Consider the following 26913-nt stretch of genomic DNA (forward strand, 5'->3'; position numbering starts at 1 on the left):
TCCAACCAAGAAAGGCGATGGCGCCGCCCGGACCCATGACGGGCACACGCAAGCGAACGATGAGATGAGATAGGTTTATCCGTGCCAATGCCATGCTGCTCCAAAGAAAAAGCGTCGGAAATATCTATGCGCCCCCCGTCTAGAAACACTCGAATCCACGCCTCGTTTATGCACAAACAAAAAAAACATGTCCAAATCCGACGCGTCGGTTTGAAAACCACGCCGAGTCACGCGTCATCGGTCTCAGCTCTGAGCCCTCTCGCGCGAGAAATCCATTTCCCCTTTCGCTTGCGGCAGCCCCCTCCCTACCTTCCTCCCTTCCCTCCCTCCCCACGCAAGTCAAATCGAGTCCCGCACGAAAGCCACGAAATCCCCTGCCCCCCAATGGAGGACGCCCAGCGCCGGCTCCGTGCGGTCGCCGCCCACCTCCAGCCGCCGGCCACCGCCGCGGGCTGCGGCCTCGCCGCCAACCCCACCGCCGGCGAGTACGTCCACGGTGCGTCACTCTTCTTCCCCCGTGTTCCATTTCACCTCCTGTGGTCTGTTGGGACACGGGATCGTCCGGTACTCCCATCCCGTGAGGTGAGGCGATGCCCCGACTTGGAACCTGCGGTCGATTGGAACTGGATGGTCCTTTGTTGCGGCGAGTTGCCAATCGCAGCTCCGAGGTGGTGTGGGAATGTGGCGCGGTGGTCCAGCCGTACGGTCGATTTTACGGGGGGCAAACCGGGTTTAGCTTCCGAATGTGGGGGCACTGGCGCCCATCACCAGTTCCTTCGCCTTGGCCTCTCGCAACGCCACTTTCTTCTATGAATGACAACTAGTCCATCATTATATCTGTCTGACCGTACCCATAGTAACCAGATTTGAGATGTGGATGTGTACATGTTGCTGCTGCTATATCTTTTTCATACACAGTTCTTTTCCAATTGCCATTGCCAGCCTATGTCCTCTCCATTTCAACTGTGCTTGTTTGAGTTGACTTAGCAACTAGCATTTTCCTCACAGACAACATGTACTGTTTTAGTTTGAAAAAATAGTATCTCCACAGCAAAATATCATTAGTAATCCGCTCTACTTAACCTTTTCAGCGCAGGGCTACAGTGTCGTTCTCCCTGAGAAGTTGCAAACTGGAAAGTGGAACGTGTACCGGTAGGTAATTTGTATGTTGAGCTGTGTTTCACTTCTGCGGGGGCTCACAATTGCTTCTCCCATCTCGCAGGTCTGCACGTTCACCTCTAAGGTTGATAAGTAGATATCCTGACAATCCAGACATTGGAACACTGCATGATAATTTTGAGTAAGATTATATTTGCCTTTTGCAGACTATTTGATTGATTAGGAAACATATTGTAATAACCTTTCAGGCAAAATGTTATATGATATTCCAAATTTTTGCAGGTATGCAGTTGATACTTTTAGAGATTGTAGATACCTGGGAACAAGGATCAGAGCTGATGGGACAATTGGAGAGTAAGGATTAGCTATCTGATAGGAGTAGTTGCCTTATTATTGTCTTCAGTATCTTTTTATCCAGACTTGTTTAATTCCTGTAAGTGACCAATAATGTTGTAGCTACAAATGGATGACGTATGGAGAAGCTAGCACGAGCAGGACTGCAGTAGGTTCTGGCCTTATTTATCATGGAGTACTTGAAGTGAGTCATTGTGATCTGAGCAAGTCCTTTTGTTTTTTACCAATTCGATATATTGTGAGCATATTTGAACTTACTTAAAAAATCTTTTCTATTTGGAATCAGGGTGCACGCATTGGTCTGTATTTTATAAACAGACCTGAGTGGATTATAGTTGACCATGCTTGTGCTTCATATTCATACGTATCTGTGCCACTTTATGACACTCTTGGTATGTTCACAACACAGAATGACCATAGGGAAGTTCATTCTTGATTCATCTAGTGACAGTTTTGTATATTGTACTTGCAGGTCCCGATGCTGTCCAATTCATCGTGAACCATGCAGCTGTGGAAGTTATATTCTGTGTGCCTCAAACTCTAAGCATTGTGAGCTTTAGTCCCTGCTCTCAGCCTTCGACTGTTACTAGTTCCTACAATAAAAAAATTGCAAATAAAACATACGAGGCTGCATGTCAGGAGTCACACTTGTCCTAACTAATGAGGCTGGAAGCCTGGAACTGCTCCATGAATTTGGGTCATTCTTTATTTGTTTGTATATAACTCCAGTCACGGGTTTCTCTAGTGTCAGAAAAGTTGGATTATGGTTCATACAGCAGGAATCACAGCTATATTTTTCCTGGCCCATGTCCACAAAAGAGATGGTTAATCTGGTGGATATTGAGGCCTGATCTTAAACTAGGTTTACATGCATAAACAATACAAAATTTGTTCCTATTTTGAAACGGTACACCAGTTTATCAATGCCTTTTAGCTTTGAACTTCACACTACACCATTCTACATTCAAAAACTAAACTTGATCTATGGCCCTTTGTTTTACTCATCGTTATTTGATTTATGACCTATCTTTTACTTGTTTATCTATTTTGATTGCAGCTGTTAAGTTTTGTAGCTCAAATGCCATGTGTTCGGCTTATAGTGGTAAGTCTGGACCACTTACAGTTGATAAGCATGATGTAACAGTCATTATTGTTCAAGGACATGTCCTTATTTTTCCTAATTTCTTTTGTCTAGGTAGTTGGTGGAAACGATGCAAATATGCCTTCAACTCCGGGAACCACTGGAGTGCAAATCATAACTTTCTCCAGGCTACTCATCCAGGTGTGCTTTCTAAATGATCCTTGAGTTTTGCTCATCAAAAATTAAAATTCTATTAACTGTTTCAGACACTACATAAAGATTACTAATTGTATAAGTCACTCATAAACTGCATAATTTTAGTGAAGCAGATGCCTTTCAATTTTTTTCCACATACCTAGAATTAAGAAATTTTTATTGATATCAACTACATGATAGCATACTGTTATTAATCTGGAAAAGCCTAAGGGTGCCTTTGGTTTGGCTTCCAAACCTGCTTTTGCTTCCAAAAAAGCCAAACCAAAAGGGTGGGCTTCCAACCATGGGCTTCCACAAAAGCAGCTTTTGTCCAGTTCATTTTCCACAGCACCTCTTGGCTTGCTTTCACTGGCTGTGAGGGTGAGACTTTCGTCAAAATTACTCACTGCCACTGGTTATGTGCGTACCGCTTCGTTCTTTCCCGTCATCTGCCTCCTTCTCTCGGGCGGCAGAGCACCACAACACTCGCACGCTCTCCGGCAGCGCACGGGGGTCAGACGCGGCGGCCGGCTAGCAACACCGGCGGCAGCCCTCTCCTCCCACGGGCAGCTGCGCCAGCTCCTCCGGCGGGCAGCCGCGCCAGCTCCCAGCAGGGGTGGCGGCGCAAGCTCCTCGCGGGCAGCGGCGCCTGCTCCCCCGGCAGGCGGCCACGTGAGCTCCCCACGAGCTGCCTCGATTTGGCTCATCCCTCCATGGATTTGTGAATTTGAGTACTCAAATGGATTCGCAAGACATCAACGGAGCTTTAATTGCAAGTGATTGAGTTGAGATTCAACATTGATGATGAATTTCACCCAAGAGTGATCAGTAGTTTTCACGAGAGGGAAGAGGAAGACAGGAAAGAACAGAGGAAGAAGATGGGAAAGAGAGAGGTTAGACGAGGGATTAGGCACGCGAAATCGATAAAATCCACCTTGAATCGAATTGCTGGCGTTGGCATCGTCAACAGCATACTTCCATTGCGCTGCCCCTGCGCCATCCTCTTCCCCTCGAGCATCTCGTCGGCCGTCGTCGGGCAGCCGTGAGCAGCTGGCTTGCTAGCTGATCCTGCTAGCCTGCTCCGCTCAAACGAGTGACACCACCAAACCGCGATCTATTTCTTTGAGAGGGAGGGAGGGAGGGAGAGAGAGAGAGAGAGCAGAGGAACAGGATGTGGATGGAGATGAAGATGCTGGAAGGAGAAAGAGATAAGGTCCATGTCTTGTGTTTGTTAAAAAAAAACCCTACGTGAACTGCTAGAGTAGTTTATGTATAATAAAGGGTCCATGTGTAAGAGAGATGTAGCCATTCTATCTTGAATAAAGTTAAACTATTTTTATTGTTGCCATGTTTTCATAATTCCTATATATGTTTTCCAAAAAAATAATTCCTATATTTCCTTTTTCCGTTCAAAGACAACCTAAAATTTATGCTCCAATATGTTAATGGTGGATGCAAAACTTAAAAAAAATTAAGTTTCCCTTTCTAAAATGGTAATTTGCATGCGAATTAGTGAACAACACAATATTTTACAATCAATTTGAATATCAACATCTCTCAGGACTTCAGGAGCATTACAGATATTTCTTACCAAACCTACAACTTCACAGCTGTTCCAACCAAACGGCTTTCAGCTTTTTCATAGCTCACAGCTTACAACAGCTTTTTCCCAGCTTTTCCGCAGCTCACAGCCCAACCAAACACACCCTAAGTCAGCTTCTGTGGATGCACTCAGCATATAAGTTTTCCATGTCCTTTTGGTTCCCTGCTTCCGTCTCGTTCTTTTTCCTTGCCCATGTGCTTCAAGGTTTTGTCCCTTTACAAAATTGATGGGATGTGAGTATGTGACACCTAAGCCGCACATATGTAGTTATGTAGTTACCATCCCCTCCTTGTTGGGTGAAAGTAAAATCTACCTACAATGTGAAACTGGATCCTCTGGTTCAGATCAAACTGATATGAGACAATGTATCAGTCGGCCTCTATGCAAAAGTCAGCAAAAGGTAGATCTACCACAGATTAAATGTTCTCTTTGGTCAAGTCATAGTTTGCAAGTTTTGTAAGTTTTAACTATATGTACATGTGTTCAATGCTTATAGGGCATAGGCATACATAGCATGCTCATGCTGGGCATGTCACCTTCATTTTACAACATGTGTATCTGTTCTTTTCCGCTTGTTCCTATATATTGTGCACCCATCGTTTCTGAAATCCTCAGATTCTTCCTATATTGTGCACCCCTGATTTCTGAAATCCTCCAATTCTTCAACTCAGGGAAAGGCTAGTCCTCAACCTTTTCGTCCTCCAAAACCTGAAGATGTTGCCACTATCTGTTACACTAGTGGCACTACTGGCACGCCAAAGGTAAATCATCCATCCTTCTGATTGTTCTTTGCTCCTACAGGAAAGTACTTTTTTCTTGTACAGTTGCACATTTCAAATCCGTGATGTTGGATATCAATCTTTTCCCAGGGAGCTGTTATTTCTCATGAGAACTTAATTGCAAATGTAGCAGGGTCAAGCCTGAACATTAAGTTTTACCCCTCCGATGTGTGAGTGTTTCACATTGGAAATTAATTGTTTCTGCTTGCATAAGTTGTCCAATCCATATCAGCTCTTAACATTTCTGACAATAGCTTTGTGAATTGCTCTCCTCAGGTATATCTCATATCTACCTTTGGCTCACATCTACGAGAGGGTTAACCAGGTTGCATTGCTGCACTGTGGTGTTGCGGTTGGATTCTACCAAGGGGTATGCAGATTCAAAGCTATTTAGAATGATAACTATATAATACCTTAATTTACAGAACAATTTTGGCATGTGTTCAGAGAACTAGCTAACATTAAAGGTTCATCTGTAAGTAATAAGTTGGTGCTTGTAGGAGCAGAATAGGATCATCCATTGCAACACAGTAGCACACACTTGAGTTGCTCCTAGTTTGGATGACTTTTATCTTGCATCATCAGGATAGTATTCTATCAGTCCAAATCTGCTTGCAGTATTTGTTGTGTTCCGCTGTTCATGGCACCTCTATCTTGCTCACAGTAACCCTTTCCCTGTCATCACATAGTTATCCTGCTGCTGACTTCCCATGTCCACACCACATCAGTTACCTATACCCATGCAAGGTTATCTCCTGTTTGTTTGCCAGTCTGTATGGAGCAAACATTTTGCATGGCATTTACAAGATATACATCTATAGTTACGACCCATAATTTTTCACCTCCAATTCTGACTCTGTCATCTAACTTACTATGTTAATTTTCAGGATAATTTGAAGCTAATGGACGATTTGGCTGTTTTGAGACCGACAGTATTCGCAAGTGTTCCCCGGTTGTATAACAGAATTTATGCCGCGTAATATAACTATTCCACAAACTTAGTTATTTTATGTTCTATGTTTAGTATAAATACTTAAAAAGTGATATATTCTATTGGTACTGCTAATGAGCTTGTTTCTTATTTGTTGTGTAGAATTACTAATGCTGTGAAGGAGTCTGGTGGGCTGAAAGAAAAGCTGTTTCATTCTGCATACAATGCCAAGAGACAAGCAATCATTAAAGGTAAGAATAGTATGAAGCTCAGTGAAGATAAGTGCCCTTTTTGTTGTTTGGATAACAGTTATGAGAATTTCTTCTGCATCAATAGTGAAACATAAAATCGATACAGGTGCTTGTACAGCCTATTATCAAATTATGAGAGGTCTCCTGAGTAGAAAGGTTAGGTGAGCAAGGTCCCAATTGACCCACCTGGGTTCGATTCTCCCCATGGGAATATCTTGCGTCTTTCCCCTCAGTCTTGTTCAAATAGTGAACCACAATACTGTTCGTGGGCTATGCATATATTCGCATTTTTTAAGAAGAGTTGGATCAACCAACTTAGTTGTTAGACCTCTGCTCCTTATTTTGTTTGATTTTGTTGAAGGCTATCATCATAATTTTTAAAGATTTTGGCACAAAACATATACCTGATCCTGAGGTACATATATTTAATGAAACAACGAATATGCCAAAAATTGGATAAGATGTTTCCTTGTATTTTGCAAGAGAATTCCTATGTGTTTTTTTTATGCTTCTATATTCATAGTGTTAGATGTATATGTACTCTTTGTATTTTCCCCATTGTATAAGGTCATATGCATCTAACACATCGGTCATTCATTACCTACACAATAGATGTTTTTCTGTGGATCCTTAAAATGCCTGTCATTAATTTAGATTTTATTTAACCAAGGGGTGCACAGTAAAATTTTATTTTTATTATTAAATAAATCCTTTTCTTATAAAAATACCTGGTGTAAATGACATTTTCCTCTAAGTCAATACTGAAGTCTAGGTTACAGAGGTATGGCTAGGTTTCTTTTCCATTTTTGAAAATTTGATCCAGTCTGTATGGAAGAAACTGGTCAATGTTCCAGTAGCTTGTAGTAAGATAATAATTTTTTTAGTTTATAGGTCTTTGTGTTCTAGTTTTGTATATATGTTACTATCTTTTGGAAAAACTCAGTATCCTAATACCGGCCTGCCTTTTCTTGTAAAATAGAATACCCTTTGCTATCTTTTACTATTTTTTCTTTTGTTTCCCAAAACCCAAATATAGTTTGGAAGCTAGAATATGGTGCAGTCGACCATTTGGGTTTGGCTGTGCAAATGGCATTCATGGAAGATTCTTGGTCACTCATAAAGTGGGAGGGTTGGTATGTCTGGCACTTTCGAACATGAAGCGTTTATAGTTTCTTCAGGACTTTTTTATACAGCACATAGTCATAACTGATATTTCAGAAACTTCAGATAACAATCCTCTTGGGTTGGTTTATTTCTGTTAATTAGCAATAACGGAATTAGGTCAATTTTACATTTTGATGCATCTATGTGTAACGTCACTTTATACTCTGTTCTATCAGGGCGAAATCCATCCCCAATGTGGGATAAGTTGGTATTTAACAAAATAAAAGCTAGGCTTGGTGGGCGTGTGAGACTCATGAGTTCAGGTGCTTCTCCACTGTCAGCAGATGTCATGGAATTCCTAAGAATGTGAGCTGACTTCTTCTGAGCTCTCTTGGATAATTACTTTGAACTTGGCTTTGTGAAATATAATTGCTGTTTATTTTTTATAGATGCTTTGGTGGTGAAGTTATTGAAGGCTATGGAATGACAGAAACATCTTGTATCGTAACTGCGATGGATATTGGTGATAAATCAATTGGTCATGTTGGATCCCCAATTTCATCTTGTGGTAAGCTATGTTTTTTTATTTCAAGGATATTTGCGATAAGTTTCTTGAGTAACAATATTAATATACATGGAGAATCAATGCTAAAGTTATGAGGTCTTTATGTGTTCTTAAAACTTTGGATGTCACTTATCTTAATATTTTATGGTGCTGGTATTTTCGAAAATCTAATAAATGTCCACTGAAGTTAGTCACATTGAATAAAATTATCCGTTTCAAGGTGTAATTTTTAAGTTTTAGTTTGACATGTTTCAGGTCATCCATTTAGCAAAGTTCCAGTCACCATGTTGATTGGGGCATGTATTCTGGAATAAAACTTGCCTGTTTCTTGAGGAAGATGTCAATATTCTTTCTCATGATACTAATCAAATGATGCCCCATATCCAAAGTACTTTTAGTATGCCTTTGTGCATTTTTCTTACACTTTCTTAATGTGGATCGTTCTCTTGTCATTTTTCAGAGGTGAAACTTGTGGATGTCCCAGAAATGAATTATAGTTCTGATGATCAACCATATCCTCGTGGAGAAATTTGTGTTAGAGGACCTACAATATTTCGGGGTTACTACAAAGATGAAGTCCAAACGTAGATTTCTATCCTCCACTTTTGTTTACCTTTCTATATTGAATTGGCTGCAACTGCAACAAATGCATTTGAAAACCTGCAGAAAAGAAGTCATTGATGAAGATGGTTGGTTGCACACTGGAGACATAGGTCTGTGGCTGCCTGGAGGGCGTTTAAGGATTATTGATAGGTAAAACTAAATGGTGCACAATTTTATATTCTAGCTTTTCATTTGGAGCTGAGATGTCAATTTTAAATGCTTTTATCTTGTTTAAGCCAGTATCGGTTGCAATTTATCTTTTTAGGTCTCTGTACTCTCCAGTCTCCGCATAACATCCACTAAAATCGTCATAAAATAATCTCTACAGCCTTTTGAAGCTAGGGCTAGTATTGATCTATTATCTAGTGTGACGTTCCAAGCAAGGACTAATTCTTTATTAGGAGAAAATTTTATCAGATGAGTTTGTCTCAACAAAACGGAGTTAGGAAAGACTATTCGAAAGTTTTATTTGCTAGAAGCATTCCTTTTTGTTTTCATGTCTGTGCATTATTTAATTATAGTAGGGGAGAGCCCTACTGGGAGAGCATAGTGGTAGCAACAATTTAAGAAACTCTTTGCTAAAAAAAAAAGAAGAGAAATGCAGTGCAAATGGATCCAAATGACAAAACCAGACATATATAGTCTTGCTGATCACCATAACTGAATTGGAAAATCTGAACAATGCAGCTCATAAAGAATAACTCAGTTTGAAGATACCTCTGTACAGCTGAAATGTCCAAGGAATCAAAACATTGTTATAGGCATTCCGAACTCGTGTTCTCACAGAACACTTTTCCTAGATTTTTTTATGTATATACATTTTCCCTACGCGCAGTTTACTCTCACTATTTTTCTTCCTAAATTACTAATGTTTTACATGTTCTTCTGGACTCTAGGAAAAAGAACATTTTCAAGTTAGCTCAAGGAGAATACATAGCTCCAGAGAAGATCGAAAATGTATATGCCAAATGCAAATTCATTGCCCAATGCTTTATATATGGTAAAATTCATGATTCTATATTGGCTTTGACTATCAATTATGGTGCACGTTCTAAATCTCTTTGTCTGGATGCAGGTGATAGTTTCAACTCTTCCCTAGTTGCCATTGTTGCAGTTGAACCAGAGGTTTTGAAGGCTTGGGCTGGGTCTGAAGGAATCCAGGTATAAGATTATAACCATAACATTTTACATTTGTAGTCTATTTATTTCACCCCATGAGAAGAAATGTCAGTGTAACTAGTTGTTGTGACACTGAGCAAATATATTATTGTAACTGGGCTTTCATTTTCCATCATATGCTTGAATCATAAAACAAATGGAACTGGGGAAGTCTCTGCCACTCCCTCTTATCATGGTTGTAGAACAATTGAAATCTGCTTTCTGTCAGCTGTGGCCTGTGGAACTAAGACCTCAGTTGTGATTCAGGGGAAGTGTAGATCAGGCAGACTTGGACCATTTGCCATCCCAAAGAGCGGCTTTACTCTTCAACTATTTTACTGCGCATACATTCAATGGATAACAAATGTTATCCAACTTTACTGTGTTGTCACTTGCACATTCTTTATATGTTGCGTGCATACAACCTGTTTCCCTCTTCGATATATTGTCAGTAGTGCACCACAGAAGATAGTCTTTTTCTTCAACAAGTAGAACTTCAAGCACAAGTCTTTAACATGCGCACATGTTTTTTTTTTTGTGTTCTAAACTTTTCTTTTTAACGTGTAGTACGAAGACTTAAGGCAGCTTTGTGCTGATCCTAGAGCAAGAGCTGCTGTCCTAGCTGATATGGATTCTATTGGAAAGGAAGCACAGGTTTCTCTCTTCTATTCTAATTTTCTATCCAAATGAAACTGTCGTGTTGTGATTCTTTATTGATAACTCCATGCCTATTGTACCAGCTAAGAGGTTTTGAATTTGCTAAAGCTGTTACGCTTGTTGCTGAACCATTTACATTGGAGAATGGTCTCCTCACCCCAACATTCAAGGTAGGCCCCACTGGTGATGCTTGAGGAAGTTTACGAACTGAAATGCTGAGTGACTGACACTCCCATGCCGATACTTTTGCAGGTCAAAAGACCGCAAGCTAAAGCATACTTTGCAAAAGAAATCTCAGATATGTATGCAGAGTTGCAAGAAACGGAGACAGCCAGGGCGAAGTTGTAATTGCTTGTGTAATAATCAGAAGTGTTAAATACAGGCTTACAGGAGATTGGATTCCACAATTATTTCTTCTAGATCATAGAATAAGTTGAATCCTCTGACTCGGGAAATAATGGTTCCTGCAATGGTCAGGAGAAGACTTGTACGAGACGGAGGCAGTGCTTGTTGCAGATGGTATCTACGCAGCTGCTGATGGCTGGCTAGCCGCAGCTCCTGTAGCGGCAGCCGCAGCTGCAGCCAGCTTGCCCAGCAGGCTGATTATAGAAAAAACGTTCTGCGCAACGTAGCATATGTACTACAAATGTAACAGTAGCACTGAAGTCAAAGTTTATTGCAAACTGTACAAGGAATCTCTCTTTGGATCGTATAGCGAATTCAGTATTTTTCTTCTTCTTTCTCTGTTGACAGTTCAGAATTATGACATGCTGCATAGCAAGTTGATTGGAACGAGCTTATAACTAACGAAAAGGAAGCACGGTTTCTGTTTTGAATAAGAATTATGCAAGAGATTAAACCAGCAACCAGACGACCTTCTCGCTCTTTAACGGGTTGGGCTCGTCTGTTTCATACGCCAATCTCAGCCCATGTCCATGCCAAGGCCGCGCGGTCCCATTGTGCATTTGCGTTCTGCTTTTCTTTTCTTTTCTTTTCTTTTTTGAAAAGAAATTTGCATTGGCCTTCAAGTACCCCACGCACCGGCACTGCGGCACACGACACGAGACAACCACTTCTCTCTCCCCTCTCGCCTCCGCTTCCTTCTCTCCCAAGTCCCAGCCCACTTCGCGGCCTCCGCCGCCTCCTGCCGCAGGTACGCGCCGCCGCTGCTCCCCTTTCTCGCCGCCGCTCGTGTGTCTCGCACTCGCGGCGCTTGAACTTACCTTCTCCTACGGCTTCCGATCGCACTGCAGGCGCGCGGATTCGCAGCGATGGCGCCGTCCAGGCACGCGGACGAGGGCGGGCAGCTCCAGCTCATGGAGCCCGACAGGGTCGACGAGGAGGAGGAGTGCTTCGAGTCCATCGACAAGCGTAAGCCGCCCGCTCTCCCCTCTCTTCTCACCTCCCGCATTACTTGCTCTCGTCATCTCGTGCGCGCTCCGCGCGCGCGCGTTTTTTCCACCCTACCATCGGTGCTCCAGTCCCCGGTTACGGCGGATCGCTTCCGTGAGCATACGCGCTTTGCGATTTTGGGTTTGGTTTGGGGAATTTCCGTCTAAATTGGTGTTGTTTCGAAGTGAATTGATGCGATTTGAGCTCGGTCTCGCCATTTGTTTGGTTTTTGTTGCGTCGCGTGGCTGGGTTTTGAGCTCGTTTTGATTTTCCCCAAAATTTCGAGTGTTTTGGGGATTAACTAGTGTTGCTTCGTCGCATAAATTCGTGGGGTTTTAGTATTCTCCACTTTTGATTAAAATTCTGCGGCTAGTTCGTTCTAATCAATGTGTGCTGCCGTTGTTTCTGCATAGGTTGATCTGATGTTAGCCTTAAACTGAGTTCATCAGGTCGTTCTGTCAAATGATCAGCAAAATCCAGTAGGATTCGAATATTAACTCGTTCTATCCTGGGAGTTTTCTGTGGATACTCGTAGTTTTTTAGCAATTGTGCACTTGGGGCACTCAGGGTTTTAAGCTTGGGCTCATAATTTGTTTCAGAGTTAACAGAATTCATGCTGTTATGTTCTCCGTCTGTGTCATACATGCTATTAATTTGAGTTCTCCGCAAAATTCCTGCACTCAAGCTAATCTGTGGTGCGTCTATTGGCACAGTGATCTCTCAAGGGATAAACGCAGGAGACGTGAAGAAGCTGCAGGATGCCGGGATTTACACTTGCAATGGCCTGATGATGCATACCAAGAAGGTTCTGGACCGTGCATCTCAATTCCCAACTCTTTTTTTATCTGGCTGAATTTTTTTTTGGCACGGTGCTTAAATTGATATATTGTTTGTGGCACTGCTGCATGTATGGCTAATATTGTTCTAATCTACTGATCCTCTTGCAGAGCCTTACAGGAATCAAAGGTTTATCTGAAGCAAAAGTTGATAAGATCTGCGAGGCAGCTGAAAAACTTCTGGTAATCCTTTACATTGATTTTGCTTAAAACTTCCATACAATCAGTTCTGGATGAAATTGTGTCCTCAAATTGCCTTGTTGTTTCACTTGTTTGTTTGTCACAGAGCCAGGGCTTCATGACAGGGAGTGATCTCCTTCTTAAGGTGAGAAAGTTGGATTTAAGCTACTAGTCAGTGTACATTTTACCAGTTTGGTGCCGTCTGATGACCAATGCTTGTAGTATGCAAACTAATAGACAAAGGTTTATTGCTTATTGAATCTGCTTAGGACTTTCAATTAATTCTGATATGTATTGTCTTTAAGGCTCTTTGGTTTATTTTTTGCTTATTTTGAAGCGGAAGTCTGTTGTTCGGATTACAACTGGGAGCCAGGCACTTGACGAGCTGCTTGGCGGTAATATATCTCTTGTTCTTAAATCTGTTGTGTAATCAGTTGTGCCATTATATTAGTCTAATGGATGGACATGTTCTAAATCTGAAGGGGGGATTGAAACACTTTGCATCACAGAGGCATTCGGGGAGTTTCGGTACGTAGATATGTTTCGTTTCCTCTAAATTACTGCTGCTGGAGTCTGTGTTACGTGTATGGTTGATATTTATGATACGGGAGCATTTACATGTATGGTTGATAGATGATTACTCATTAACATTTGAGTCGATGATAATATGATACGACCTGTCAAAGCCTCCTGTACCTCGCTTTTATGTGGTCTCATCTTGCAGAGGTATCGCTAGCAGTGCATCTTGCAATTTCTACATGTGCTTTCTGCTTTTTTAACAGAGCCACATGATTGTTTCTCACCATTTTCTTGATGTGAAGTGAATTATTATACTAATTGATGAAATTGAGCTGTTCTCGCTCTCTGTATTTTAAGGCGATAGTATATGAAACAATGCTTTGTAGTATTCTATTGCTGGGAGCAGTTTTCTATTGCATACAACACACAATCACACATACACATGCCCTTACTAGCAAATGGAAGAAACCTCTTAACTATTTAATGAGAACGGTCACAGTGATAATCTATGCTCTTGATGCACTTCTGTAACTCTTTATATTTATGAGTTCAGCTCTAGCTTTTTAATTTGAAATATATGTCATCCGCTTGTCTTGCAGGTCAGGGAAGACCCAGTTAGCTCATACTCTATGTGTCTCCACTCAGGTTCATCCCCCATACCAAATTTTGTTGATAGCACATAGATCATAGAACTATAGAAGCGCTAGAATTTGAGGAAACAAAGAAGCAACAGAATAGCTTTCTTACTTCTGCTTGATGAAAAATGCAGCTTCCAATCCACATGCATGGGGGAAATGGGAAGGTTGCCTACATTGACACTGAGGGAACATTGTATCTTTGGAATTGCATGAGTAATTAGTCAAGCTGATTGTCTCAACAGATTTATATTTTTATTCCTATTCTCTCCAAACTGTTTCCTTAATGAAGTTTTCAGCCGACCTGAACGTATTGTGCCAATTGCTGAGAGATTTGGGATGGATGCCAACGCTGTTCTTGACAATGTATGAATTCCATGCATTAACATTTCTAGTTTCTGCTAACCCATTCATGACTAATAGACTAATCTGTTTGTTTAATTTTACGTCTGTTTCTGGTTAGATCATATATGCTCGTGCATACACCTACGAACACCAGTACAACTTGCTCCTGGGCCTTGCTGCCAAGATGGCTGAAGAACCTTTCAGGCTTCTGGTAGGCATGAAACTGTAAGTGTATTGATTTTTCATATATACCAATTGTGCTGATGTGGTATTTCTTTTGTCCTGGAAACAGATTGTGGATTCTGTGATTGCACTATTCCGTGTTGATTTTAGTGGCAGGGGTGAACTTGCAGAGCGTCAGGTATTATCGTCAGTTAATGTTGATGACAGTTGGCAGTTTGTAAAATGTTGAAGGGTGCCATTTTATCTTCTTGCTTATGGGTGTCTACTATGAAATTGCAGCAAAAGTTAGCACAGATGCTGTCCCGCCTTACCAAGATTGCTGAGGAGTTCAATGTTGCAGTGTACATCACCAACCAAGGTGAGCTGTTCTATTTATTAGCTCTGCATTCCAAGAGTTTATTGATAATGAACTTCAAATTATAAGGTGCCTCCTTTTGTGTTCCAGTGATTGCTGATCCAGGTGGTGGCATGTTCATAAGTGATCCAAAGAAGCCAGCAGGCGGCCACGTGTTGGCACACGCTGCCACCATCAGATTGATGCTGAGGAAAGGCAAAGGCGAACAACGTGTCTGCAAGATTTTCGATGCCCCTAACCTTCCTGAGGGAGAAGCAATATCCTTTTGCTTTGATGATATTCATGTTTACTGCTCGTGCTACTGATTGCTTTAATTTCACAGCTTGCTAAAATCTAGCTAAACTACCTTTGCTTAGACTTGCATAGCAAACTCTTGTGATAGTGAACTTAACCTGTTAACTGTTGACTGCAATGACTGAAAGCTTCAGATGATACAAATTAGAATTAGCAATCCGATGCCTAGAAATTTTGTTTCCCTTGATCAACAGCACGTTTTCCAGGTTACTTCAGGTGGAATAATGGATGCAAAGGACTGATTATCCGCTCACAGTGCTTCCTGTCCTAAGATTGTTCAGGCTTCTTTAGTAAACTTCGCAACATACATCGGTACATCGAGAAAAGTTAAAGTAGTATATTACTCTGTTTTATCTTTAACATAGGAAATGTAGGCAAACTCTATGATGCTTAGGCCTCCTACTGGGCATTTTTCGCATGGAGTTTAGATCAAACCAATTGTACTGAGAAGATATGTTTTCTTATGAAGTGAATAAATTACAGTGTTCTTGGCTTCCCCAAAGCTAGGCAGAGACCAATTGTACTATGCAACAGGAGCATCCAACCTGAAAAATAGGAAATGAATTATGTTCAGAATAAGCAACTCCCGTAATGGTAGATTTCTGGTGGTTGCTCATGCCTCCCATGTACATACTCCCTCCAGTCGTGTTTACTGCTTGTTTTTGTTGTCTGAACCTCAAGTTTAGTTTACTTGAGATAGTACTACTTAATACTCCATTATTTCAGACTTGTCTAGCATTTAGGCAAATACTCCTTTGCTCGAAAGGGTACTGTATAAGCAAAGATGATGGCTGCAGACTGGTCATTGCGCGATGCGTACGAGTTCCGGTCCTGAACATGATTGCACACCTGACAGCAGAACATCTGCTCGTCCTCGTCCGTCTGCTATCTCGCCATTGTGTCCAAATGGGCAGTAACAGCAACTGCATGACGGGCGAGGTTAAAGTATGAGAGGTCCTGCCACGGTGGAAGCAGAGTATTTTCTCAAGTTTGCTGAACATGTATCCACCTGTACATTTACCAACCAAAGGGTTATCTTTTCGGACTCCACCAATGTGTAACGTGCGAGCTTATACTGATTAAAACACACGTGCGACGTGTACAATCTTTTCCTGTAGCAAATGGGTTGCCATGCATCCTAATTGAAGCATCGACAATTTGTCAGGATATCCGACTCTTCTGATTTGGGCCGTCCCATCTTGATCCAGCGTACGTGTCGTTGGATGACTCTTACACCGAGAATCCCAATCCCCTCCGACGCTCTCTTGTGTGTCCCCGCGGGAACCAGAGCCACGGGAATGAGAGGAAAAATCCCTTTACCATATTTTTTCCATCGGGTCGGGAACTAGGATACACGGGTGTAAAAAATAAAAATTTGCGGACGGAAATACAACGAAAATGGTTAGGAATCGGAATCATACATCGGGATGCACGTTTCCATACGCATTACACATGCATATAAACATATACCAGTATATTAAAGCAGTATCGCTGTTGCACATAATATTTGTATGTGCGCCTGTACCGTATAATATAAACCTGTAAGATGCCTAGGCCAGCAGGCTGCAATGCCGCAAGCATAAGCAGCGGAGCAGCATGCTAGCACTATGCACTGCGACCGAGAGCAAGCTGCCAAGCTAGCATATGAGTAGCACGCAAGGCACTAGCAATATCAAAATTCATCCCAAGATGCTTTTGAAAATAAAAACAATCATCACATGTAGCACTGCTGCTCACATATGAACCTCCTGCTCCGCTGCCCGTGCATGGACAGGCTTGTCGAAACTCGACCCTCGTCCACTGTGTCCACTGATTGTTGACGTCTTCAACATGTTGGGTCGAGACCTTATACCTGAGTGAGCAAAGAACTGTGATAGTCCTATCCTTATAGGTAAAAAAGATGAATACGGGATCCGCAAATACGGTCAGGATATACCCTCCATCATTTCCCATCCTGCTCCCGGTCATCCTCATCCTATTGTTCCCATATTTTTCCGGCCCGTTTTCGTATAATAAAAATATGGCACAAACGTAGAAAAACGGACGGGCGGAAACGGGATTTTTTCCGTCCGTTTTCATCCTAAAAGAGAGGGCGAAATCGAGTCACTCCGGCACCGGTGCGCCGCCGCCGTCCGCCGTCCGCTGGCCCTCTAGCCTCCTCCCATCTCCAAGCGGCGCCGCTGTATCCCCCACCTCTCGCGTTTACCACCGGATTTCTCCGCCCTTCCTCCGCCAGCTCCCTTCCCGCCGCGCTGCACTCCGCCGCCGCCGGCTTCTGTCCCCGCCTCCGTCGTCTCGCTCCCGCCATCTGCTGCTGTAGGCTGTAGCTCCTCGAGCGTGAACCACTAGGCCGTCTCGCCGAGTTGGAACCCTGAGATTGTGAGCTGGATTTGTAACAATCTCGTCTTCAAGATTCTAATCCCCCCTGACCTGGGTTTTTAGGGATACAGTCTAGACAGACAAGATGTCGTCGAAGAAGAACTACTATAAGGAGAAGATGATGCGGCGGAAGTAAGCACTCCACGAATCCTTTCTCTCTTATTTGGTCTCGCATTTCTTAGTGCCAAGTGATTTCAAATAGATTACAAGCTGTCTCTCTGAGAAATAAGGAACATAGTCCGTTCTTGTTTCAGTAATCCTCCACGTATATCTGTTTATTGGCTTTTGGAACGAACTTTTGATGCAGACTTGAAAGGGGACAGCTTATCTGTGTTTCACATTTCTGATAAGTACAGTGCACACAAATTATTCAGTAAATCGCAAGTCCTGAGGGTCTAGTTACTGTCGTTTGTAACTTGGTTGCAATAGTGTCTGGAACCATAATGAGCAATTCCACCTGATTCTTTTTCTCTCGGCTTATAAACCTACAGTCACCTAGTCGGACTGCTATGCTACATGGATCTAGGTGGTGATTTTTCAATTACTGTACCCTTTTAGAAAAGCACAAATCGCTGCCATTATGTGTGTCCGTAAAACACTACCCATCTTCATGAATTTCTTTTTTGCTTAAGTATCACGAGCGGCAGAGGAACCACGTTAAACTTGCTGAACTACAGGGAGCTCTGAAAATATGCAGGATCCTACATTCTGAGGGAGTCTTGGACAGAATTCATAAACGCTACAGCTTTTTAGGATATGTTTAATAATGTGTAATAATGTAAAAATAGCAAGTGATAAAGCCAAGTTAGGTGCAAACTACAGGTAGCTCCTAAATAAGACTCATGTTAACCTATTGCAAGTGATTTGACAAACCTAAATCTCTCTTGTTTCCCATTCAGAGAGGAGAAAAAAGAAGAACCAGAGACACCCAGGTATCGTGATCGTGCTAAGGAGCGTCGTGAAGATCAAAACCCAGACTATGAACCCACGGAGCTTGGTTCATTTCATGCTGTGGCACCTCCTGGGACGGATTTGAGGTAATAGATCTCATGCTTCATTTTTCTGGCACTTCCATTTGTGCTTAGTTTTATACAAGAATGGATTTAATTATTCCTATTATGCTAGTATTTTGTCTGGAATTCTAATTTCTGCAATGTTTGTGTTATAGGCTGGCAGATGCACACAAGATTTCAATTGAGAAAAGCAAATATCTCGGAGGTTGGTTATGTGATGCTATACGTTCTTGAAGGAAATAATTCCTTTTTATGGGATAAGGTCCATGTCTATTTATTACCTCTAATTTCGATGGCATTTTATGTAAATGAATAAGCGGGTATACCAGTTCATGAGCTATCCAAATCACGACTTCTGTGAAAACGAGAATTGTTTGACATGGTCTTCTATGTTTGGTAAATGCCCTATGTCCAATATTTTAGAACATAATTTTCTCAAAATGAAATATAAAGAGTGAACACCAGCTTGATCCTTTGACCTAATCAATCAGTCATATGCAGTCCTCCAAATTGTTTTTTTAATTCTTGTAATTGAAAAGAAATGTATGGAAGGTGACATTATATATTAATGTGGATATAGTGACTCAAATGCTGTTCTGAACTACTCTTTGACTGACATTTCATTTCCATGCTATGCTTGTAAGGTGATTTGGAGCATACACATTTGGTTAAAGGCTTGGACTATGCTCTACTTCACAAAGTACGAAGTGAAATTGAAAAGAAGCCTGATGCAGAGGATGGGAAGGATGCAAAGTCAAGGTACTCCACCATAGTGTAGTTTGAGCTCTATGTCATGTTATCATACCTTTCCCTATGTGATTGTTACAGTGAGTAAGTGTTTTAAAAAGTTATGAGATCCAGCTTTCATTTCAAATGCTGCAATATGCCCATAATAGCGAATTAGTGACTGTCTACAGAAAGCAAACCAATGGTACAAAAATTGTTCCATCATGACAGAATCATCTGGATTGACTTTATTGAGCTACCTTTATTTTTTGGAGTAACTTACGGAAGATCCACTTTCCTCCCATTTGAATTTTGAAAAAGTCTGTGTTGATAAATTTCATGTTCCTGTAAATTGAGATAAAAGTTGGTTCTGCCTCCTGTAATTTTGCGTTTGCATATCTTGTAGTGTTTTATAACTTTACAGGCTTATCTTCCTGAAGCCATTATCTGCAACTGAGGTGAGATTCATGTAGGGTCTTATTCATGTTGTACAACCAATAATGGGACACATTTAAACATTATCTCAGTCAAATACCATTTCCTGTGCATCATTAGCACTACTCTGGGTTACAATGAAATTTCATACATTTTTATCTCCCTCGATTACAGATGCAACCATAAAAAATGAACACCCTCATAGGCTTTGGGAGCATAATACATATCTTTCACTTTTATTGTACAGGGCGACAAAAGAAGATCAGGCAGTCTCCTTCCGCACTGCAACTGCAAAAGTAGATTTTTTTTAGTTTATCAGTGAATTATTTTATTTCTTCATATGTTAAGTTACCTAATATAACATGAGTATTGATTGCCATTCTTTGTTGATCGCAGTCTGTCTACCAATGGATCATAAAGCCACAAAGCATAATAAAAGAGAATGAATTGTTTCTCCCTGGTCGGATGTCATTTATTTACAATATGGTGATGCCCTTAAAGATTCCCTGCTTTCATGTGCTTCAGTTGCATAATGGAGGTGGTCATAATACATCCAGATTAACCATTTATTATAAATTGGAAACCATACTCCTATTTTTCTCCACTAAAACGACCAGATGCATACATTCTTGTATTTTTCATCTCTCGTCAGTACTGACAGACAAGTTATATGGGTATAAATGTCAAAGTTAAATTAGGTTATCATATTGTTCTTAAAAGATTTTGACATTTCATGTTTAAGTCTTTTTTATTCTGAGAAGTCAACATGCCTCTGCCATGATTATCCTGTTACCTTTCACAGTATACGAAATGCATAATTATGTTTTGTTCTATGATGAGCACTATTTACCTGTTTCTCCGCTCATCACCTGAAGTGCAGAACTTCAACCAGTTTTCTGAAGTTCTCACTTTGGAACTGAATAGTCTTTTGATTTTGTTATCATCCTTTATATTCATGTATAGTTAATATGTTTTGTAACTCTGATGGCATGATTCATGCTTCATGCGAAATTGATTGTCATTGCAATGCATCATGGCTTCATAATTGCAACACACAGTACATACTCTATTCACGGTCCGTTAGGGAGAGCCAGGATTTATCAGCAGCTCATTGTTGGGATGCATGATGTTTTGGTTCGCTAGATATATCCTTTCCAAAGATTTTCTTAGAAAAATAGTGTAAATGTGTCAGCATAGCCTATTCACATGAAATAGCCATTATATTTTTTTATTCTGTTTGCATAACAACTTTTGTTGTATCATATTATCTCTGTTTTTTTCAAGATTTCGTTTAGTGAGTGTATTAATTATCTTCTTTTAATTCAATTAGGAAGAGGGACTCACCAATGATATTCCTACAACTCTTCATAGGAGCAAAGCTGATTGCCCTGTTCCAGAGGTATTATGGCAATATGATGACCATGTACATATTAAATGTCCTGTGAGTTTTCTTTCTCAATGATCTTCTTACTTCTGCAGGAGATGGTAACTGTCAGTGTGGATGGCTCTGTACTTGACAGGATTGCTAAAATTATGACATACCTTCGACTTGGATCATCAGGGAAGGTCTTAAAGAAAAAGAAAAAGGAAAGAGACACAAAAGGTGTGTTACCGCAAAATGAAATTGAGTGCTTTACTAGATGAATGAGAACTGAGAACCGGAAAACTTTCTTGGTAAATACATAATATGCTTATGTGATTTGTCTGGAAGAACTAAAAGTATTTATATTTTAGTGATATAGAAAAGTATAACTACTCTTGCCAGGATACTTGAGTTTATTTCTATGTACCTCTAGTATTCTTTGAGGGATTATCTTCAGGGGCTTGATGGATTACATATCTTGTTAATTTTGTATGTTTACTAACGCAGGGAAGAACAGTTTGGCAAGTGGTGATTATGATGAGGCAGTAAAACCCTCACAAACTAACGGTTCTGCTCTGAAGCACCAATCAGAAAAGAATATGCCACCGCCGCCGCCACCACCCGCTCGGAACGATAATTTCAATGGAAAGGAGAAACAACCTGTTCCTATTTCTAGAGCTGACGATGATGACATTTTCATTGGAGATGGAGTTGACTATACTGTTCCTAATAAGGAAATGAGCCAGAGCCCTGTTTCTGAGGATATGGATGAATCCCCACATAACCATCAGAAGCAGTCCTATTTCACAGAACCCATGTATGGCCCAGCACCACCATCTGAACCTGCTCAAGCTTGGCAACAGCCGGTAAGCCTATAGATGTTCTATGACTTTGGTTCTGATGGATACCTGTATAATCTGAACCATGCACGTTGAATTTTTTTTTCTGGAGAATGCACGTTGAATGTTAAGAGGCTAACAATTCATTTATTACTTATCCATATTCATGGCAAAGGCAGCTTCTATAAACTGTTTCCAGTTTGTTCTATACTTCATCCGTCTTGGTCAATACTTAATGTCTTTTCTGGTGTCAGAGTGGGTATGATGCTGTTCAAGCCCAAATGGTAGCAGCTGGATATCAAGGCGATTGGTCAGGCTATGCGTATGCAGAACAGCAGATGGGTTATCCAGAACAGTTCGTGCAACAAAGCACTCAGGAATATGATGTGTTAGCTGATCCTAGTATAGCCCAGGATCCTAGGTTCATGACTCAAGCAGACAAGGATCGGGGTCTAGGTTCTGTTTTCAAACGTGACGACCAAAGGCTTAATCAGCTGAGGGAAAAAGATGCCCGGGAGAAAGATCCAAATTTTATTTCAGATAGCTACTCAGAGTGTTATCCTGGTTACCAGGAGTATCATAATGAGATTGCAGGGAGCGATGATGAAGATGATTTATCAAAGATGGATATGGGTGGACGGGTAAGTGAAATTATTTCGAAATATTGCATGCATAATTAGATTGCAGGGACTGATAACTGATTTCTGCAGCTTACTTTTTTTTCTTATTATTGATTTGAATATTCTAGAAATTAATGATGTAGTGTTCGTGCTGTTCTTATCACTTTTTGTTAACTGTGCAGTCTGGTGTTGAGCATAATCCCAAAACTGTTGAACTTATCTATTCTGCTTGTTTAGCAATTACATGTTCTGATGTCTACTAATACAAACAGTCATTGCTTGGGGGCCGTACTTGTAGCTTTTGGTTTAAAATGGCTTGCTTAAGTACACGATCACATCTGTTGTGAAAATAGTACAGAACGTCTCATCCCTGGTATTGTTTGGAATATCTCTGTATTGAGCAGGCCAAGGGGCGTCTACATAGGTGGGACTTTGAGACGGAAGAGGAGTGGGCGAAATACAACGATCAGAAAGAAGCCATGCCGAAGGCCGCCTTCCAGTTTGGGGTGAAGATGCAGGACGGCAGGAAGACGAGGAAGCAGAACAAGGACCAGAAGCTCACTAATGATCTCCACAAGATCAACAAGATCCTTGCTAGGAAGAAGGGCGAGAAAGATGGAACGGATGATGGCGGCCATTACGATGATGATTTACCTAGCGCGAAGAAGCAACGCGGCTGATGTAGTTCATTTCTCGGTCCTCGTGGCAGAAAGTGTAAAATGCGCCAATAGTTACAGTGCCATGTTTAGCTGCCATCTGAGTTGCTGAGCTTTTGTTTAAGGTGGCTGCTATGAAATATATGTCCTTGACTCTTGGTGATGCTATGGAAGAAATCTGTTTGTATATGTTTTAAGGATAAGGAGGTGCTGCCGAATACTGTTTGATTTAACGCGCTGCTCTTGTTGATTCTGGAGATCATCTTTTCCAGACTTGTACTATGTGCTACACTGCTACTGCTCTCCTTCCGAATGCCCAGAATATGTGCCCTGGTTGTCAGTTTGCTTTCATGTATGAAGATAAACAACACCACCCTTTCGATTGCACCTCACGTAGAAACAGAAACCAAACCAACAAATCTGAGGCTGCAGGTTGCCGACCATTTAAGGTAGACTGCAACGCATTCTTGTCATCCGTCTTTCTGGGTTCCAGAGCTAGTCCTCGAGCATCGAAATCCTGCACGTACATGGTGCACTCCGTCTGCGTGCGTCGCCCGCCCGCCCTCACCTCCTGCCGTCGTCGTCTTTGGTTTCCTGTCCCGCCGTGACTCCAGCCATCAACAACAAAAGACTGGCCACGCTACTCACAGATCCAGCCTAAGACATTCATGTTAATTTAAACTGATCACTAGCTTAATTAGCATATCCTACATTGTTATATTAGTGCAGCCACGTACAAGAGTATTACCAAGTTCCTGGTACGATTGAGATCGACACGTTTCAAGTTCCCGATACAAAAATTCAGAACGATGGTTCAAGACTTTGCAACGTGAACTATTATTTTTCGTGGCGATAGCTTGGGACAATATGCTATCGGACTTTCACATAGGTAAAAAAAATAGTGAAAAAATAAGATAAAAGAAATAGTATACTATCGGGTTATCATTTATTGCTCACTCAGTGCAATGGAACAAAGGGGAATGACGTACCCTTTCGTACCCGTACCTTATCTGAAGCTTGAGGTAACACGTCATTGCCTAATCTGTGCAGGCAGCCACGAGCTTGAGGTAACAGTCGAGGTCATGCGACGCCACCACGTTGGGCGCCGAATCCTGGCTGCTCAGCCTCAGCTCGCGCCCCACGTCGCTGTACCCCCACCCCATCTTGGAGACCAGCCACCTCGGCACCCTCGCCACATTCCGCTTCGCCGGCTCGCCGCCTGGGATGCAGCAATCATCGTCGTTGACGGGGAACCCAGGCACCTTGGTCACAATGTCGTTCGAGTTCACGACACGGAGCACCTTGCCGCCGCTCTCCTCCAGCCTCCGCCGGAACATCGCGTTACCCACGCGCGGCCCGCCGAACGACACGGCCGTCACCATCGGCGGCGCGTCGTCGCTCCATTGTTGGCGCGCGGCAGCGGTCGTGATCTCGTAGGCCGAGAGAACCGCGAGCGCCGCGCCGAGGCTGTGCCCGGCGATCGTGATGCTGCGCGGCGGCATGCTCTCGCCGCCGTACTCGTGGATGATCCGCCGCACCTCGTCGAGCACCTGCTGCTGCAGGCTGCTGTGCGCCTCGCCTGGCGCGGTGAAGAGGCTCCAGAATCCTCTCTCCACCATCGGCTCCTCCTCCTCCTCGCCGGCGTTGCTCCACCGCGCCACAGCGGTCGGCAGCCGGGTAAGATTGGACTTGAAGCTGTCGACCCACTCGCTGAACGTCGTGATGCCGCGGTACGCGATCACGACGTCGCGGCGGCCGAGGCGCTCGATCTCGCCCTCGTCATCGCACACCGCGACGTACCCAATGTAGCTCGAGCTGCACGGCGACAGCCAGGCCGGCGCTGGGGTGGACGCCGCGTGGAGGAGGCGAGTGACCTGGTAGCCGGTCTCCGGCAACCCGGCGCGGAGCAGCAGGGAGCGGCTCGGGAACCGGCATGAGCCGTACGACGGGGCGCCGCCGTCGAAGTCAAAGCTGGCATAGGCCGCGCGTACGAACTCGCCGTACCGAAGCAGCTCGCCACGGAGCGTGCCGTCGAGCGGGCTCAGGAGGCCTTCCCAGTCGCGGGCGCCCTGGAGCTCCGGCCACTTCCTGCCGATCTGCAGCGTCGAGGGCTTGGATGCCAGCGAAAATTGCTCGAAGGAGATTCTAACGATAATGCGGCTGCGGCGGCTGCCACGGGCTGTTGGAATTCGGCCCATTTTGTGTTTATTAACCCACATAATGACACGATACATTATCTTAAAAAACATAATGACACGATAAATCATGATTGGGGTGAAACGAATAGAACATTTCTAACAACGAGCAACGAGGCCAGAGAATTATTGTACCTTGAAGTGGAACCAGTGCTGAATGCATCAGATGTGCTGCTTTTCGGAAGATATAACTCGACAAAGTGAAGCGACTTGACGAAGGGACGACGAACACGAGCTTGGCGGCCCAAAAACCTTATGCACACAATGGTTTATGGAGGCCTGCTCTTCGAACTTAAATGGAGCTCTCGTGCAGGAACCGATTGGTTTATAGATTTTGCCGGAGGAGAAGGCCGGTGGTGTGTCGCGGCCGGGTGGCAGTGGCCAGGCGGGGCGCAGCCGGGCCGCGGATGAGCACGCGAGCGGCAGAACCGATGGCGCGTGGCTACGGCGATTTCGGCGGGGCCGACGGTGAGAGGCCGCGGCGAGCCGGCAAGCAGCGGGGAGGAGCCCGGGCGGCGGGCGGGCCTCCTGCGGGCAACAGAGGTGGAGGACCGTCCCGGGCGCGCGGCAAGGCTTCGACGGCCGGCAGCGGGGCACGCGTGGTTCAGCAATGACAGGGAACTCGGGCGGCGTGTGCCAGGTTGGACCCACGCGGTGGAGACGACAATGGCCTCGCCACAACGGTGAAGCGGTAGAGGCTTACGTCCTGGAAGGCTGGAACCGTGCGTAGACTTCCTTTCTCGACCAAGAAACCGTTCCCTCTCTTTCCTCTTTAATTCGCTTGTTGGCAGTAACTAAGCAACGGGTAAGGCAGTCCCAACCTTCTACGTCAGCAAGTGTCCATAGATAGAAAAAGAAAAAAAAATAGAGAAATTGGATCGCATGCATGCAGGAAAATAAGATCCACGCTCGCACCAAGATGTGATAAACTACCGATTTTAACATTGGGAGCGAATCTTCGTTTCTTCACCACACCTTCCTCCTCCCTCCGGATCGAGGAAATCAAGTTTAGATCGCAGTAAGGAGGACACCTTACCGTCAATCTCCAACCATCCTTTTTTGACTACTTTTTACGCATCATTCCTTTTCAGAAATCAGCACATAGATCCTTCTCCTGCACATCCATTCCATTGCACTTAGCGCATGTTGCTTGACAAAAAATATGGGAAAAGAAAGTTAGAACAAAATTTTGAATAAGAAATAAAAATCAAACTTTATGGATCAATTTTTTTCAAAAACAAAATTAAGAGAAAATCGAAACAAATTCTGATCGCAAAACTTTTGAAAGAAAAAAATTAAAACGAAAGTTACCAAGAAATTTTGGAGCATTCAGGAACAAAAAGTTTTTGAAAACAAAAATGGGCAAAAACCAGAAAAAAACTTCAAGCCAAAAAAAAGAACAAAGGCTTTAAAAAACCTGCAAAAATTTAGAAAAAAAACTTCAAACAAACAATATTGAAAAAAAGTTATACAAAAAATTCAGAACAAAAGTTGACAAAAAAATTGAAACAAAAAAGGAAAAAAAAGCTTGTAGAGCTCGCCACCACC

At 42.7% G+C, this 26913-nt stretch overlaps 4 protein-coding genes across 5 annotated transcripts; 3 read left to right on the forward strand and 1 right to left on the reverse strand.

Moving 5' to 3' along the window:
- The first annotated feature begins 250 nt into the window (after positions 1 to 250).
- On the forward strand, positions 251 to 11138 carry LOC117864044 (long chain acyl-CoA synthetase 6, peroxisomal). Its single transcript, XM_034748014.2, has 23 exons — positions 251 to 496; positions 1092 to 1152; positions 1223 to 1300; positions 1402 to 1473; positions 1576 to 1657; positions 1760 to 1865; positions 1946 to 2022; positions 2531 to 2575; positions 2669 to 2755; positions 5024 to 5113; positions 5222 to 5301; positions 5408 to 5501; positions 6019 to 6107; positions 6225 to 6313; positions 7654 to 7783; positions 7867 to 7985; positions 8443 to 8566; positions 8649 to 8735; positions 9482 to 9585; positions 9661 to 9746; positions 10311 to 10397; positions 10484 to 10570; positions 10653 to 11138. The coding sequence occupies exons 1-23, from the start codon at positions 385 to 387 to the stop codon at positions 10746 to 10748; spliced, it is 2082 nt and encodes a 693-aa protein (XP_034603905.1). The 5' UTR covers positions 251 to 384; the 3' UTR covers positions 10749 to 11138.
- A 305-nt stretch (positions 11139 to 11443) lies between these two features.
- LOC117864047 (meiotic recombination protein DMC1 homolog B) lies at positions 11444 to 15641 on the forward strand. 2 transcript variants are annotated; one of them, XM_034748016.2, is made up of 15 exons: positions 11444 to 11553; positions 11654 to 11771; positions 12506 to 12597; positions 12740 to 12811; positions 12915 to 12953; positions 13146 to 13203; positions 13291 to 13336; positions 13927 to 13972; positions 14097 to 14158; positions 14262 to 14328; positions 14426 to 14518; positions 14600 to 14668; positions 14770 to 14848; positions 14936 to 15102; positions 15337 to 15641. In XM_034748016.2, exons 2-15 carry the CDS (start codon positions 11672 to 11674, stop codon positions 15379 to 15381), a joined length of 1035 nt encoding a protein of 344 aa, XP_034603907.1. In that variant the 5' UTR covers positions 11444 to 11553; positions 11654 to 11671; the 3' UTR covers positions 15382 to 15641. The 2 variants fall into 2 exon arrangements, with proteins under 2 accessions (XP_034603907.1, XP_072151205.1); XM_072295104.1 differs by lacking the exon at positions 11444 to 11553 and having other exon boundaries at positions 11591 to 11771.
- A 1525-nt stretch (positions 15642 to 17166) lies between these two features.
- LOC117864045 (suppressor of mec-8 and unc-52 protein homolog 2) lies at positions 17167 to 23432 on the forward strand. The gene is made up of 11 exons (XM_034748015.2): positions 17167 to 17650; positions 18418 to 18555; positions 18687 to 18736; positions 19176 to 19290; positions 19940 to 19988; positions 20089 to 20178; positions 21023 to 21091; positions 21172 to 21295; positions 21563 to 21921; positions 22149 to 22535; positions 22919 to 23432. The coding sequence occupies exons 1-11, from the start codon at positions 17604 to 17606 to the stop codon at positions 23192 to 23194; spliced, it is 1704 nt and encodes a 567-aa protein (XP_034603906.1). The 5' UTR covers positions 17167 to 17603; the 3' UTR covers positions 23195 to 23432.
- Positions 23433 to 24207: 775 nt separating this feature from the next.
- LOC117864947 (phospholipase A(1) DAD1, chloroplastic) lies at positions 24208 to 25716 on the reverse strand. The gene has a single exon (XM_034749013.2). It carries the CDS (start codon positions 25435 to 25437, stop codon positions 24208 to 24210), a length of 1230 nt encoding a protein of 409 aa, XP_034604904.2. The 5' UTR covers positions 25438 to 25716.
- Between the last annotated feature and the right edge of the window lie 1197 nt (positions 25717 to 26913).

This window comes from Setaria viridis, chromosome 7, assembly GCF_005286985.2.
Source record: "Setaria viridis chromosome 7, Setaria_viridis_v4.0, whole genome shotgun sequence".
NCBI lineage: Eukaryota > Viridiplantae > Streptophyta > Magnoliopsida > Poales > Poaceae > Setaria > Setaria viridis.